Source organism: Budorcas taxicolor, chromosome 2 (genome assembly GCF_023091745.1).
Source record: "Budorcas taxicolor isolate Tak-1 chromosome 2, Takin1.1, whole genome shotgun sequence".
In the NCBI taxonomy this organism is placed as follows: Eukaryota; Metazoa; Chordata; class Mammalia; order Artiodactyla; family Bovidae; genus Budorcas; species Budorcas taxicolor.
Genome location: NC_068911.1, coordinates 7,388,338 through 7,404,807, shown reverse-complemented (window position 1 = coordinate 7,404,807; position 16,470 = coordinate 7,388,338). Strand labels below are relative to the sequence as shown.

Below are 16,470 nucleotides of genomic sequence, written 5' to 3'. Positions count from 1 at the left end.
TTGTTCTCTGATGATGTCATTTGGAGTCATTTCTGGGTGTTTTTTTAACTTCTTCTTTTTTTAACTAAGCAATTGGGACCTTATTGTATGCTGTTCCTAAGAGTCCTGAATACTTTGTGTGGTAGATGTTTGCCGTTCCTTTTCACTTCCCTGCCTCTAAACCCCCTTCCTAGGGTTTGGGAATCCTCACATTATGATGCCAGGGGGAAATAGCACAACCTTGCAGTGTAGCATTTGAATTTGCTTTTTGTGCCCACAGCATGAGCCTGTCTGCTGGACTCGGCCAGTCCATCCACCAACCTGGACGTTGATCCAGGAGGGAATGAGGTGGGGATGGGGTAATGAGGACAGGTAAGGGTCCTGAATACTTTGAATTCTGAATTCAAAGTATTGAATTTGAATTCTGAAGGGTCCTGAATACCTCTGAATTCTGGCAGAGGGTCAAAACCTAGGGCGCAGGTGGAGTGGCACCAATGGCAGCGTCCTGTGCACCAATGGCGGCAAGGGGTACCATGTAGGCATCCCGTGATTTGTGATTTGGGCCACTGTCTCTAGCATGAGACCTTCTGCTGGTTCTCTGGCCCTCCTGACAATTCCTTGAGCTCCCCAGTTTCCTTTCGTGTTTCATTTAGCCAGAGTTGGTTTCAATCCCCAGTAACTCAGGACTCTTGATTGGTAAACTTGGTAATCAGGTTGTACCGTCCGGTGACCACACATGTGAGTTGGCCCCACCTGTTCAGCTGGTTTGGAAGCGCCTCGTGGGATGGTGTCTTACTCATCTTTTACTTCTTTACAGCACCTCTCACAGTGCTTGTTGATTGACTTCGGTTATGATTGGTGTGCATGGTTTCCTCATCTAGATTTTTTTAAATTTTAATTTATTCATTTATTTTTGTCTATGCTGGAGCTTTCTCTAGTTGTGGTGCACATTGCAGTGGCTTCTCTTGTTGCGGCCCTCAGGCTTCCGTAGTTGTGTCTCAGAGACTCTAGGGCTCGTGCTCAGTAATTTCGGTGCGCAGGCTGTTGTCTCGAAGCACATGGGATCTTCCCAGATCAGGGATCTAACCTGAGTCCCCTGCATTGGCAGCTGGTGGACTCTTAGCTACCAGCCCACTAGGGAAGCCCTAGATATTTACATCTTACTTCTCACCCCAAATATGCTAAATTCTAATTTCTAAATAGTAGTACCTATCTAATATCTATTATCTATTATTCCTACTGGAGGACAAGCTGTCTTCATTGTGTTTTTCTTGTAAAAATAGTTTATTTGACTGCACCAGGTCTTTGTTATGGCAGGCAGTATTTTTAGTTGCGGCAGGTGAGATCTAGTTCTTAACCTGAGGCGGAACCTCGGTTCCACTCCATGCATTAGGAGTATGGAGTCTTAGCCACTGGACCAGCAGGCTTCATTGCCTGTTTCTCCTGTGCTGAGCACAGGGCCTGGCGCACAGCAGGTGCCACCATTGGTTGAATAAACGTACTGGATTCCCCCACTGGAAAGCTCCATTGTCATCTCAAGAATGAGTACCTTCCTTCTCCCTTCCCCTGAAACCATCCCATCTCTTGGTTTCCCAGCTACCTTTTTCTCAGTTTGCAGACTCTAAGCCTTGGACATGAAGGGTAACAAAAAGCATGGCTGTTCAAAGGACAAAGATCGGACTGCTTGGTTAGACTAAGAGAATGTGTATGGGAAAAGGGGAATCCACTGGCTAGGTTATCAGAGGAGGGAGTCTGAAAACCACCCTGGTGACTTGAGACTTGAGACTTTATTCTCAGGTGACTTGAACCTGCCTTGCTATTTATTTTTCTTTGTGATTTTTGTTCACATTGTTTTCTGGAATGCCCTGCCATTCCCTCCCAACAGACCCAAATCCCTCTTACTCATCCTATAAGTCTGAACCCAGCAGCCAGTCCTGATGACCCTCGGGTTTCTAGTCTAGACCCCAGTGACTATTTCTACAGTGTTCCTTTCAACCATTTTTGCAGTGACCTCCCAGGTGGCACAGTTGAAAGAAGCTGCCTGCCAATGCAGGAGATGCAAGAGACTCAGCTTCCATCTCTGGACTGGGAAGATCCCCCGGAGTAGGAAATGGCAACTTGCTCCAGTATTCTTGCCTGAAAAATTCCACGGACAGAGGAGCCTGGTGGGTTACAGTCCATGGGGTTGCTAAGAATCAGACACGACTCAGTAATTGAGCGTACGGTACACCCACCACTTTTCGGCTTTTTGGTGTCTGTTCTCTGTAGAAGCAGGCAGACCTTATTTTATTATGCTTTGGTTTATTGTGCTTCACAGATACTGAGTTGTTTGCTTGTTTGTTTTTTAACGAGTTGAAGGTTTATAGCAACCCCACATTGAACAAGCCTATTAACACTATTTTCCCAACAATATTTGCTCACTTCGCATCTCTGTGTCACATTTTCGTAATTCTTGCAATATTTTAAACTTCTAAATTGCTATGATCTTTGTTATGGTGACCTGCGATCGGTGACCTTTGATACTACTGTTGTAACTGTAGATGCAGTGGAAAAAGCAAGAGAGCTGGAAGTGGAGCCTGAAGATCTGACTGAATTGCTATAATCTCGAGATAAAACTAATGCATGAAGAGTCTTTTATTCCAGGTGAGCAAAGAAAATAGTTTCTTGAGATAGAATTTACTGCTGGTGCTGTTGCTATGAAGAAGGCTGAAGTGACGAGAAAGTAGTGAGAGTGTTACATAAACTTAGTTGATAAAGCTATGGCAAGGTTAGAGGGCATTGCCTCTCATTTTGAAAGAAGTTCTGCTATAAGTAAAGTGCTATCAAACGGCATTGCATGCTACGGAGAAATTGTGAAGGGAAAAGTCAATCAATGCAGTTGATCATTGTTGTCCTATTTTAAGAAATTGTCACAGCCATCACAGCCTTTAGCAACCACCACCCTGACTAGTTAGCAGCCATCCACATCAAGGCAAGACCTTCCACCAGCAAAGAGATTAAAATTATGATGGTTAGTATTTTTTAGCAATAACGTATTTATAAAGTCCATACATGTTTCTTGGAGAAGGCAATGGCACCCCACTCCAGTACTCTTGCCTGGAAAATCCCATGGACAGAGGAGCCTGGTAGGCTGCAGTCCATGGGGTCGCTAAGAGTTGGACACGACTGAGCGACTTCACTTTCACTTTTCACTTTCATGCATTGGAGAAGGAAATGGCAACCCTCTCCAGTGTTCTTGCCTGGCGAATCCCAGGGACGGAGAGCCTGGTGGGCTGCTGTCTATGGGGTCGCACAGAGTCGGACACGACTGAAGTGACTTAGCAGTAGCAGCATACATGTTTCTTATTTATTTATTTTGAGGTAGAATTGGTATGCAACATTTTATTAGTTTCAAATGTACGACATAATAATTTGATATTGGCACACACTACAAAGGACCCCCACAATAAGTCTAGTTACTGCCCCGTCACCATAAAACTGACCCTCTTAAATCTTTTTCCCCTCCAAATTCCTTCCCCTCTCATAAACAGATCATCTATTCTGTGTATCTGTGAGTGTTGTTTTGTTTTCTTTCCTTTAATTTATTCTTGGTTTTGTTTTTTAGATTCTACAAACAAGGAAACAAAGACTAACAGTGTTAGTCTTTCTCTGACTTACTTTACTTAGCAGAATACCCTTAACTTCCTGCCGTCCGTGTTGTCACAGACAGCAAGATGTCCTTTATTATGTAAAGTCCCTACATTTTTTTAGACATAATGTTATTGCACACCTAATAGGCTTCAGCACAGTATAAATATAACTTTTACATGCACTGGGAAATCAGAAAAATCTGTGTGACTCACTTTATTTCGAGATTCTGGAACCAAAGGTGTGTCTCTCCAAGGTATGCCTGTACTTGATAATAAGAAACATCACGTTATGCTCAGTTTTAAAAGTGCTTTGCACACACAAAAAAGTGCTTCATAGCCCCCAGTATACAGACACATTTAAAGAAAAACATGTTAAATTTATTGGAGTTCAAATGGCAAGATGATGGTGGAAGCCACAGTTGCTCTGCTTCAGAAACTTTCCACTGGAGTCAAAGCGACCTCTGGTGGCCAGGGCACAAAAGGCTGCATTGGGGACGCTGGTGTTCAAGCTGGAAGGCACAGGTGTGCAGGCGGGATGCCCTAGTGACGACACATGAGGGCAGCACCCTTGACCCTGGCTGCGTTTGAGCCCTCCTGTGTGTTCAGGGTGACCTGGGCTCACCGACGTCACAGAGAGGGCTGGTAGCCTGGGGCGAGTGACTCAACTTCTGTGTCTCTACAGAAGTGCCTGCTATGGTTAGCACAAGGAAACTCACTTGAGGAACCGCCTTTAAAAAATGATTTGGAAAACAGATGGTGTCTCCTTGATGAGTTTCCCTCTGATAGAGTCATTTTACTATTGAGGGATTTATAGAATCCATAGCCATTGCCTGTATGAGGGCAGACAAAATTTCTACTGGGTGAGATGAACAGGAAATCGGCCGTTTTACGATGGAGGCAGGGCAGGTCTTGTGGGTTTTTCATCCCTAGAAATAGAGAAAGGGTGGGTTGGAAGAGCCACGGAGGGGGCCCAGGTGAAGTCAAGGAGGGCTGGCTTTGCACTCTGAAGCTGCATCCCCGTCTTTGTCCTCAAAATATCCAAGAAGAGCAAAAGGGGCTGTTAACTGGGGCACTTCCTGGAGTGAACTCCCTCGGTGGTGAAGAGGTCCTTTCTGAAGGACTCTTTTCTTCTGAGCCTTCTCAGCGTGGACGGACCGTGTTTGAACTGCATCCGGCAGGATTAAGGCCACAATGTGTCCTGCTTTTGGAAGCAGCATCTTTTGCAGAAAAAGGAGGCTCTTGTGGTTTCTAAGCAGATCTGTTTCAGATGGGTAACTCCTCAACAACTAGCCCAGCACCCGATATCGGTCATCTTTTCAGGGTATAAAGAGGACGAAAGATAAATCTGGATCCTGGTGCCCTGACTTCTTGGATTTTTGCCTTCATGAGCGCAGCTACCCGCTGTGAGCCCAAAGCGGGATCTGTCTAGGAGGCAGGAAGTAGGAGGGATGCCTTGGCACCAGCTGAAGTTTTGGGCACAGGTCTCATTATAGAAGTATCTTGTTAACTAAATGACGCCACGTCTAGGCTTTGTGTCTGTGGTCTAAGCCAGCTCGGAAGAGGCCAAGTAACCTCTATGGCCTTTTCTCCCCACTAGGTCTACAGTCATATCTTGGCCCTGCCAAGCTTGTCAATTGCACAGTGAGAATAGGAAAGGAAAGCTGGAGAAGCCGCTGAGGTTAAAAGAGAGCATCTCTCATCCAAAACTGAGAGTAGGGACTTCCCTGGTGGTCCAACAGGTTAAGAATCTGCCTTTCAATGCAGGGGGTGCGTGTTCGATCCTTGGTCAGGGAACTAAGATACTATATATCGTGGGGTTCCTGAGCCAGCCCACTCTAGGGCCCATGCGCCACAACTAAAGAGAAGCCTGCAGGCCACAAGGAAAGATCCCATGTGCCACAACTAAGACCAGTGCGTATGTGCTAAGTCACTTCAGTCATGTCCCACTCTTTGCGACCCCGTGGACTATAACCCGCAGGGCTCCTCTGTCCATGGGGTTCTCCAGGCAAGAATACTAGAGTGGGTCGTCATGCCCTCCTCCAGGGGATCTTCCTGACCCAGGGGTCAAAGCCACATGTCTTATGTCTCCGTCATTGGCAGATGGTTTCTTTTACCACCAGTGCCACCTGGGAAGTCCCAACTAAAACCCCATGGAGCCAAATAAATGACAAAATAAATTTTAAGGGCTTCCCTGGTGGCCCAGTGGTTAAGAATCTGCTTTGCAGTACAGGGGACGCCGGTTCAATCCCTGGTCCAGGGAGATCCCACATGCCTTGGGGCAACTAAGCAAGCCCACGTGCCACAACTACTAAATGAGTGCTTAGAGCCTGTGCTACGCAAAGACAGAGTAGCCCCCACTCGCCACCAGAGAAGGCCCAACCACAGCAATGGGGACCCAGCATAGCCAGAAATAATACATTTATTAATAACATAAATTTTAATAAAAAATAGAAATAAAGCTGAGAGTAGGTTTGGGGAGCTGCTCACCCTTGGCCTCTTTCTTCTGGATCTTGCCCTGATTCCCACTGGCTTTTTAAGGAGAAAAGAAGACTTCCCCTCCAGGCTCGATTGCACTGTGGGGCCCCTCTTACTGCAACAGCCTCAAGGGATGCAAGCCTGAAATGTAAAGAGAGGAATCCACAAGGAGATGTGGCAACCACATCCCCTCGGAACATCCTGGTACATCGTGTTGGAGGCGCCCAAGGATGCCCCTGGACTGACCTTTGGGAGGGAAACAGGAATGGGAAGGGTAGCAAGAAAGCCTCAGTACATACTGAATGATTGAGGAGGGAGGCGATGAATGAAGACCCTTTCTGGATTTACTCCAAAACATTACAATCAAAGTTTGCTCCAAGGCAGGCTAACATAATTTTAGGGAAAATTATAATGTGAAGCTTCTTTTAGTTCAAGATCTGAAGTCTTATCTTTTTTTTTTTCTTTTTAATTTGGCTGTGCTGGGTCTTGGTTGCGGCATGCAGGATCTTTTTAGTTTCGGCAGCCAAATTTAGGTGTGGCACGTGAGATCTAGTTCCCCGACCAGGGATTGAACCCAGGCCCCTCGCATTGGGAGCTCGGAGTCTTAGCCACTGGACCACCAGGGAAGTCCTAAAGTCTGTCTTTATTCATGGCGGTTCGCTTATTTAGGAAAGTTGTGAAGGCTTTTTTAAGCTTCAGAAAAGGTAAGATTCATACCAGGCAAAATGGTCACTTTAAATTGTTTTGTATACCATTTTGAAGATGTTTGTGTGACCAGAATCACATACTTGTGAGATTGGGAGGTTCTTAAAAGACACTTAATCCCATTGCTAGGAAGTTATCTTATGGATATGGGAGCACACGTGCACAGGGATGAAGGTACAGGATGGCCATCTCCGAATTCTCGGTAACAACGATGGCATATTTTTTAAGCCAGGAAACAAAATGTCCATCAACAATCCACTTCTGCCCTTTCAAAGTGTTCAACTGTCTTAGTATGAGAAGGAATTCCTTATCATCAAAAAAAAAAATTCACCCCCTCTACCCTGACTGCTGAATGATGCCCACCAGCAGATCATCTCGGCTGTCCTTGAACACTTCCAGTGATGGAAAGCTCACTACTGCTTAACTATCAGACAATGTTTTGACCAACAGCCCCTGGACAAGAATGGGTTCCTATTAAGATATGATCCAAGTTTCCAGGGGGACTGGGTCTATCAGGCCCATCTTTAGGGCTCTGGAGCTGGACAGCACAAGATTTTGACAGCTAGTTCTTGGTATTTTTTCCATTTAAAAATTCCTGTGGAATATATAAATGGAAAATAATTGGGGGAAGAAGGTCCCCTGGCAAGAGCCTTCAAGATGTTGGAAGAAGACAATAAAGGACTGTTCAGGATAACATTTTAAGGAGGATATTAACAATCTATGTAACAAAAGAGCCTTCTTTCAAAGAACCTGATATGTCGATGGGGGTGGAGAGGATAACATACACACCCCAAATTAAAGAGCGTACATGCATGCAAGCACTGTTACACACCAGGAAAAGGGAAGGTGAGCACTTGCCAAGTAGAGAGCGACGATGTTGACTGGATCCACTGGGAATCCAGGGTGGAGGGAATGGATTTGGTTTGTGTTTTGAGAAATGGGGAGTGGGGTAGGTACCGGGAGGATGGGAACATTTGGTGGGGAAAGAAATGAACAGAATGGGAAGTGACAGGGACAGTGAAAAGAGGTGTCTGGGTGGGTGGCAGGTGTCTGAGGAACCCTCTTTCCTTTTTTTTTTTTTGGCCATGCCAAACGGCACGTGGGATCTTCCGCAACCAGAGATGGAACCCACGCCCCCTGCTGTGGAAGCACAGTCTTAACCACTGGACCACCAAGGAAGTCCCTCTTTTTTTTTCGAGGATGAAGCCCAAAAGGAGAAGCACGTCCTACACAGTGTGTCCCCCCCCGCCCCGGGGGGTCTTCTTGCAGGCTCCAGTGGCCAGCCCTGCAGATTCACCCAGGACAGGTCGGTGTGCCTTGCCCCTTGCAGGTGTGTGTTTCATAAAGATCCCAGTTCATCAGGTCTGTTAACTGATAGGGTCTGGATTTTGTGCTGTGTGAAACAAGGAAAGTCATGGCCAAGGACTATTTTGGAATATTCTTTTTATTTATTTATTATTTTTTTTAAAAAAATTTTATTTTTACTTGCTTCTATATCAAAAGTGAAAAAGCAGTTTCAAGAGCCATGGACCCCACAAGTGGGGGTACTGAGTGTGGCCGTCACTGTCCAGTGCATCAAGAAAAAAGATAAACAAAACAAAACACACACAAAGAAGGAAGGTTTTTCACTGAAGGGCACAGCGGGGTGATTGGGTTCTGTTAGGTTACATTCATTCAACATCTATGTGCAATTCTTCAATAAATCGGTCCTCTCTCTGTACCCTCTCAGCTAGCTGGCTTTCAGAAAGATTATCTGCCGGAGGTAATTGAGCCCTAGCTCGCTGTCTCTCTCATTCTCTCTCTCTCACGCGTCCACCGCTCACACACAGCAGCCGGAAATGACACACTGAAGTGAGTCACCAGTGCGGCTGTGAGTCACCCTGTAATTGGGGAAAGTTCTGTCCTGCTAGGTCGTGGAGCCCCTTGCACTCCTGCTCCTAAATATACTGGAAAATTTTGAAACCACTCCGTCTCTCTTCACCCACCACATCCTTTCGGTCCCTAAAAGTGAGCCGAAGTTGGATGGTCCTGCCAGGGACGCGGCTCCATCGGGTGGAAAACCGGGGAGAGGAGAGGCGCGGGGGCGCTGGGCCTCCACCAGGTGGCAGTGTGGGCCCCGGGAGGCTTGCCACCTGGTGGAGGGGAGGGACAGTCAAGAGGCCTGTCCTGAGATGCAGCGACACAGAGCCCCCCAAGGGAACACGGTGAACAAGGTTAAATAATGTTTCTCTGAAGACCTTTCTCTCTCCCAAGCGCACAAGGACAAGGATGTGATAAATATTCAGGCACACCCCTGGCATCTCACCCTCCCCACCAGGAGATGGGAGCCAAGAACCAGGCACACACCTCATCTCTCCTTCCATTTCTGCAACATAAAGTTTGCGGGAAGCAGAAACCTGCTTCTCTGAGTAAACAAGTCACCTACACTCTAAAATAATATATACACACTGTTTCCTGGGGAGGGAGCAGCCAGGCTGGGGTGGGTCTCGAACCTCAGAGCTGGGGAAGGATGGACCTTGGCTTGAAAGGGTGTTTCTCGCCTTGGCCTTCTCGGGCCTGCTGCCAGCCTTCTCAGCAGTGGCGGACAGTGGAAGAGTGACGGCAACGTGACCGGAACACACATTTCTAGCGAGCACACAAAAGCTCCTTCGTGTAAGACTTGTGGTGCCATCCTACCAGGGCCTCGGTGGGATCCGGGACCCAAGACCTGACCTGGCAGAGCGATGGGCAGAAGCAGCTGGGCCAGCGGTCCTGGGAGTCCTGCAGTCCAGTTGGGAGGCCAGCTGGGTGTGATGCCTCCCAGTCTCTCCCAGGGTCTCCACTGGAGGGTTTAACTCAAAGGTCCTCTTTGCCCCTCCTGAGAGAGCCCAAAGTTAGGTCTAAGAGGCAAATTTGAAAGAATTTACCATGGAAAAAAAAATAAATAAATATCTTCTCTTTTTCCAGAAAAATGAATTAATAATTCTTTGCTCCAGACTTTCTTCCTCTTGGACATCTCTAGTCTGTCCCAGATGAGGGCTGTCTTCCCCATGGTCAGGGTTCCATCACTTGGCCCATGAACAGGACAGTTCCTGAGGACGGAAGCATCACAGGAGATGAGAAGGGGGGGAGGCGGGGGACAGCTCACCCAGCTCGGTGTTTACGGATGAACTGAGATAACGGGGACATGAGTGAGTGTTCAGAGACACAGCTGCTCTAGTGACTAAGCTGGGCAGAGGGACAGACAAGCACCCTGTCTGGAGAGAGAGCACTCCCCTCCAAGTGGAAGGGGAGCACAGCCATGAATCATTGCCTGGAGTCTTCTTGGGGGAAGTGGGGGCGTCTACACCTGCCTGGATGGTACTCGAGTCCAGGAGAATGGGGAGGGGGGCCGAGAGTGGCGGGGCCTCTCAGGTCCCCGGCTCACCTGTGGGGTTGTGCCGCACCACGAAGAGGAAGGGTCTGTCCATGATGACCTCCTCGGGGGCCATTCGGGCTGAGACTATAACGGCTGGAAGAGACAGGACAGAATCTTAGAACAGAGGGATGCGGGCCCTGGCGCCTGGATGGGTCACAAGTGATCCAGTGACACCAGGGCTGGGGCTGGAGGGTGGATTGGGAGGCTTCGTTGTTTACTGGTGCATGTGTGCTCAGGCACATCCGACTCTGTGACCCCATGGGCTGTAGCCCACCAGGCTTCTGTTTCCATGAGATTTTCCAGGCAAGAATACTGGAGTGGGTTGCCATTTTCTACTCCAAGGGATCTGCCCAATCCAGGGATCGAACTTGCGTCTCCTGCATTGGCAGGCAGATTCTTTACCACAGTGCCACCTGGGAAGCCAAATAATCACAGCAGAGACTTCCCTGGTGGCATAGCGCATCAGAATCTGCCTGCAATGCAGGGGACACGGGTTTGCTCCCTGGTCCAGGAGCATTCCACAAGCCGCAGAGCAACTGAGCTCATGTGCCATGACTACTGAGCCCGTACTGTGAACCCAGAAGTGTCAGGATGTCCTCTAAGGCAGTTGGGCAGAGCTCTAGCAGCTATTTGCTTGAGTAGTGAAAGTGAAAGTCGCTCAGTCGTGTCTGACTCTTTGCGACCCCATGGACTATACAGTCCGTGGAATTCTCCAGGCCAGAATACTGGAGTGGGTAGCCTTTCCCTTCTCCAGGGGATCTTCCAAACCCAGGGATTGAAGCCAGGCCTCCTGCATTGCAGGCGGATTCTTTACCAGCTGAACCACAAGGGAAGCCCACTCACTCGAAGGCAGGTTTATCTAAACTCTTTCAAGGCATGTTGGAGGCAAGTGCCTTTAAGTCGACTGGCCACTCTGAGAGCAAGCCAGGACCTCCCATTCAGGGGGACTTCAGAGCCAGTGGGGAGGGAACGGGGTCCCAGGGAAAGCAGGCCCATTTTCTAGTGGGATCAGGTAACGGTAATGCTCTCCACACAGGAAGCCCTGTTCTACCAGGAGAGGCCCGGTAGATAGACCAGGGCAGTGGGGTCTTCCTGGTGCACCCCGGGTGTGGGTACTAGATCATGGCCCCTCATGGAAGCCTGGGGCTGAGACTCGCCAGGCCTCACCTGAGCCTGACTCACCTGTGGAGGAGGACGCCAGCGTGCCGCTCTCATTCACCTCGATCTTCACTTTCTGCAGCGCCTGCGACACGTACAGAAACTCTTGATCTGAAATGGAGGCGGACCCCAGAGCGCATTAGCCTTGGTCCTCGGGGGTGGTGGTGGGGAAGCTCCTCTGTCCTCGGGAGACCCCACTGTCCACCAGGGGAAGAAAGGGAAAGGGAAACCACTTACCTGAAAGACTGGAGAAGTCCGCCTGGCTCGGCCTGAACATGTCAGTCATTCCCAAGTTCTCCAGCGGCCTCCTGAGGTCGATTTCGGTCTCCAGGGAGAACCTACGCACAGCAGCAGGACAGGGCTCCAGCTCAGACCACCCCCAGCCTTAGTGGGCGTCCCTGCCCCCTACACACACAGAGACCAGCAGGAGGGGGCACTGATGCGAATGCAGAAGTGGGAGGCTTGTTTTTCTTTCAAGTCTGTTGGCAAGGTCTCCTTGCTGGGAAGATTCTGATACTAATGAACATTTCTCCTGCAAGCTCCCCACCCCCTCGAACCTCTGACTAATTACTTTCCTCAAATGAGGCAATGGTTGCAGCACAATTGTGTTCAGTCTGACTGGGGTGGGAGCGGGGAAGGGCAAATTCCCCTGCAAAGGCTAGCTGAAAAGAAATCTGGTCCGTAGCTTGTGTTTCTGAGAGTGGAGTCCAAAGAGGACTCCAGCAGCGAGGCTTTGGGGAGCTTGGTCTGCCTCCCACCAGGGCACGACTAATTACCTCCGTTCTTTGAGAGAGAGAGGGCGTGCTAACCAACTAAATCGTCCTCTTTCCCTAAGCCTGGCATTATGGCATCTGGAAATGTGGGGTCAGCATAGTGGGAGGCTTCCCCACGATTCTGGAATGGACCCAGCCTCAGCCTCCAGCACCCTCTTCACTTCTGCAGAAGAATTTTTAAAATCTGCTTCGTGACAAGCCAGCTAGAAGCCAGAGTTCAGGCTTGCTTCATCTCCACAAGTGATTCCTTTTGTCTCCATTATGTGGATGTTGACTTGAAGAGATGGAGGTGGGAGTGAGGGGTGTTCATAAAAGGGTGAGGACCAATGCATTCCCCAGCCCCCCACCTCCCATCATCTCTCCGGCTCTTCCTCTGGCTAACTTTTGCTGGGTATTCAGGGGGTGGTGGGCGTGGTGTGGAAAAAAGCTTCCCCTCGCTGTCCTCCACTGCAAGAGGGAAGACGAGCAGGATCTTAATCAAACCCAGGCCAGAGTGTGTCCCATCTGCACCCACGCAGCAGCTCGCTGCCCTGAAAACGTCAGGTTTGGGAAACTCCACTTGTTGGGGGCGGTGCGTGTGTGGCAACAGTGGGGAGCCAGAGGAGGCGGGAAGGGGAGGCAGAGGGGACTAGAGCAAGGGGTGGCTTACTTGGGCAGAACCAGGAGGCGGGTCAGTCTGGTCATATTCCCTTTCCACTGGCTGATGAGCTCAGCGTCCAGAATGCTGGTGAGGGCAGAGAGCGGCACCTCTTTCTCATAGGGGGCAGCAATGAGCATGCTGAGAGTGTTCCCGTGGTAGGGCAATTCCAGGATGTCGTAGTAATGGCCGTCGGGGGTGGTAAACTCAGCTGGGAAAGACACCAAGGTGGAGCATTGGCAATAGCTCCAGCTCCTGTTGATTCTAACCCGGCGATGGCTTTCCCACCAGTCCTCCCAGGCCCTCCATACTCTCTGGAAGCCAGCTCTCCATCCTGGCTTTCGAGGCTCCCCACTCCCCCCACTGCCACCACCCCTCTCCTGTTCAGGGTTTCTATTTCCATTTGCCTTCTCTTCTCCAGGGCACAGTGTCTCCTGGGCATTCTCTGTCTCGGGTTGGCCTTCTTTACCTTCACACCCTTCTCCCCAGTCTCCAGCTATCACTTCATTCCAATCCCCACCTCCTGAATCTCAGTCTTCACATAGCTCTTCCCCAGGAGGAAGCCCAGGTTATCACACCAGAACCACACGAAGATGAGAGATGGTAGCAAGTGGTCAAGTGGGATCCTAAGGTAATTTCTGGATTTCAGCTTCATCTTGTGCAAGATAATCCCTGTGTCTCCTACTTGGGAAGTCTTTGTTGCAGCTGGGGTGTGTTCTAGGGTTTCTCCTCCCTTGGAGTGGACCACCCCAGGGATGAAGTTCAGTCACTGTGGGACCTGGGGAAGGGAGAGTCTTGCACTTACTGTAGTTGAACTTGTTGGTCTGAGCCATCATGGGCACAGAGACGGTGCTGCCGTCGGACTTGTGGAAGAGGCGGTGGTGGGTGCTCGACTCCAGGAAGGGCATCTTCCACTGGCCGTTGAAGTAGAGGGCATTTACCAGGACCAGGCGCGTCAGCCAGTCCACAGCCCCCTCACCAAGTAAGTCGCTGATCATGCCTAGGGGAAATCCAGGTGATCAGGAGGCTGGATATTGTTTTAATCCTTTTAAATGGTTCCCTTGAGCTCCCAGTCCTCAAATGGACGTGTGTCAGAAGGGATCCCATCAGAAGATGGACTGGGTAAGGTTTAGTGAACCAGTCTAGCTGCTTTCAACCCGTTCCATCTTCCTAAGTGTCTCAGAAAGCCTTCCAGCTCACCACACTGCCTTGGTCCTGGGATCCTGTCTAGGATCAGACCTGGAAATGTCAGTCTCCCCTTACTTTGTTCCCTAAGCTGTAATCTTGAAGGACTGTGTTTGCCCCCTGCCATGGGTTATTACTGCTCTTATAACATCTCACAGTACTTTTTAGGGATGTCTTTAGAGGTGGTTCAGAGGGCAAGTCTAATTATGGAAAAAACAAGATGCTTTGATTCTTAAAGCACCTGACCTTCTGTCTACAGAGCAGAAGGTGCTGGAAGGGAGGGGTCAGGACGCTTGAGACTTGAATCCCAATCTCTGCAGGCTCTTGGGACTAGCCTCCTTTCTCTGCCTACTCACCTTTTGTGTGTCTTTTCACCCAGTCGTTGACGATGAACCTGGCTCTCTCCACTTCAGAGAAGTCAACCTGCTTGACCGTGGTGTGAAACAGCCTGAAGAAGTTGGGCATGAAACCGCGGACCAGCTCTAGGTCCCGCTGCACGAAGATGGCGTCGGCTGTGCTGATCTCATCCTTGTTCCACGGCCCCATGAGCTCCTTGTACAGTCGGTGGAGGGCAGGGGCCATGCCCTTCTCTGGGCCAAAAGAGGGAGGGAAAGACACATTAAGCTCCCCTTGAACCCAGGGCTCCCAGCAGGGCCAACTCCCCCCAAACCTGCCCACATGAACGGGACTCTTCTGCTCCCCCAAGGGTCTCTGAAGGGAGATTTTATTCCAAATCTTAATCTCTCCTGCATCTCCCTCTTCTCCTCAAAAATCAGGGGTCCTAACCCTTGCTTTGGCTTAGAATATTTTAGAATATCTGTTTTTAGGTTATAAACCCAAACCTTCTTCTTTTAATAACAATAATAGTTATGCTAGGTAGGCCTTTCACATGCATCATTTTGGAGTTAATCCTTACAACAGCCCCAGGTGGTAGATCCCCATTTTGCAGATGAGAAAGCTGAGGTTCAGAGGGGTTAAGATCACAAAGTGCAGGAGTAGTGAGGCAGGGCCATTTTACACCAGATCCACTGGCTCATACTCCTTGTGACTGGCCAAGAGCCAAGTGATACAGGATTGTGGTGGGAAGGAGAGGCAGTGGTCCATCACTGCATCAGGCAGGACAGGAGCTGGCTCACTAAGCCGGGGTCAGCCCTCCCTCTGCTTCTGGTTAGCTACAGCCCTGTCCTGGGGAGACTCCCTGAGTGCCCGCCTTCCTCTCTGCCCGCCGCCTCTCACCTTCAATCTTGAATTGCATTGCCTCTTGGATCTGCTGTCGAGTTTCTCCTCCTGTGGTCAGCTGCAGCATGGCCAGGACCGAGGCCACCCCATAGGGTGAGAAAACCACGTTGCGGTCCTTGGAGGCCTGCACCACCTGCTGAAACACCTTCACTCCAAAGTCTGTGGCCAGGCTGGCCGCTGGAGACTGGTGCTGGTAGGAGGCAGACCCTTCACCAAAGATGAGGGCCAGGCCCAGGGCGAGGCAGGCAGAGACCGGAGACATCCGCATCCTGGAATCAGCGGGAAAAGACTGGATGAAGTGGATAGCTCTGAAAGGACAGAGAGGGAGTAGGGGTGGTGGCAGCCCACCCTCGGCCAGGCTCCCACGTTTGCCGCTGGCATGTGATACGTGAACAAGCTGGCAAGATAGAAACCGCGGTGGGTTCAGATCCTGAGCCTTTTCCCCCTGTCTCAGCCCTGGGGAATCTTGAGTGCGTTTTCACCTGCGGGAATTTGGAGCCCGGTGGCATCTCCCTTCCCTTCCAGGAGGCTGAAAGGCTAAATTATAATAGCATCTGTGATTTACACGATGCTTCCTAATTATTTTATAATGCTTTCACAATCGTTGTTTTATTCAAGTTAGCAGGCGTGGAAAACCCCTTTCTTGAGCTGGGAAGGGGGGAATGTCTTCCATGGAGAGGGTCCTAGAGAGGCGAGGCCCTTGCTTCTGGGTGGTGGGATTGTTGGGGCGTCCTGACCATCTTCCCCAATCCCCTGTGATCACCGCTGTAACAGGGGTCAACTCAGGGCTGCAGGTCTCCGGGCCGAGGGAGGAAAGAGGAACACTGGGGACCATGGACAGAAGGGACTCTGCAGACGGGAGCTCTCTGCCTTAGCCGGAGGTACGGAGATGGAGAGGGTTCGCTTTGCCCTTACCTGAATTTCTCAAAGTGCCTTGGGATGGGCGGTTTGTTCCTGCTGCCGCTGCGGGTGTTGACGGTGGTAGCCCTTCCTCCACTGGAGAGGGGGTGTGGCTCTCTCTGGACGGCGCTCTTGGCCTTTCAACCAGAAGCAGCTCTGCTCCACTGCAGGCTGCTGCCTCCCTTTATACCAGATGTGAGCCGGAAGTCGATTAACTCATGGTTCGGCCCCGCCCACTTTTTGGCCCTCTCAGCGCCTCCCTCTGTGGGACTTGCTGAGGCATCCGTGTGTGTACGTGTGTGAGAGAGAGAGAGAGAGGGCTCTGGAACAATTGAGCCAACCCTGGTTGCCTGGGCCCCAGGGCCACACTTGACCTTGCTGCCCTCGATCTCA

At 50.1% G+C, this 16,470-nt stretch overlaps 1 protein-coding gene across 1 annotated transcript; it reads right to left on the bottom strand.

Annotated features, from left to right (window-relative positions):
- Nucleotides 1-9,332: 9,332 nt before the first annotated feature.
- Nucleotides 9,333-16,242, bottom strand: SERPINE1 (serpin family E member 1). Its single transcript, XM_052662492.1, has 9 exons — nt 16,093-16,242; nt 15,175-15,446; nt 14,295-14,528; nt 13,559-13,753; nt 12,766-12,964; nt 11,581-11,681; nt 11,368-11,454; nt 10,195-10,278; nt 9,333-9,859 (listed from the first exon to the last, which is right to left on the bottom strand). The coding sequence occupies exons 2-9, from the start codon at nt 15,443-15,445 to the stop codon at nt 9,822-9,824; spliced, it is 1,209 nt and encodes a 402-aa protein (XP_052518452.1). The 5' UTR covers nt 15,446; nt 16,093-16,242; the 3' UTR covers nt 9,333-9,821.
- Between the last annotated feature and the right edge of the window lie 228 nt (nt 16,243-16,470).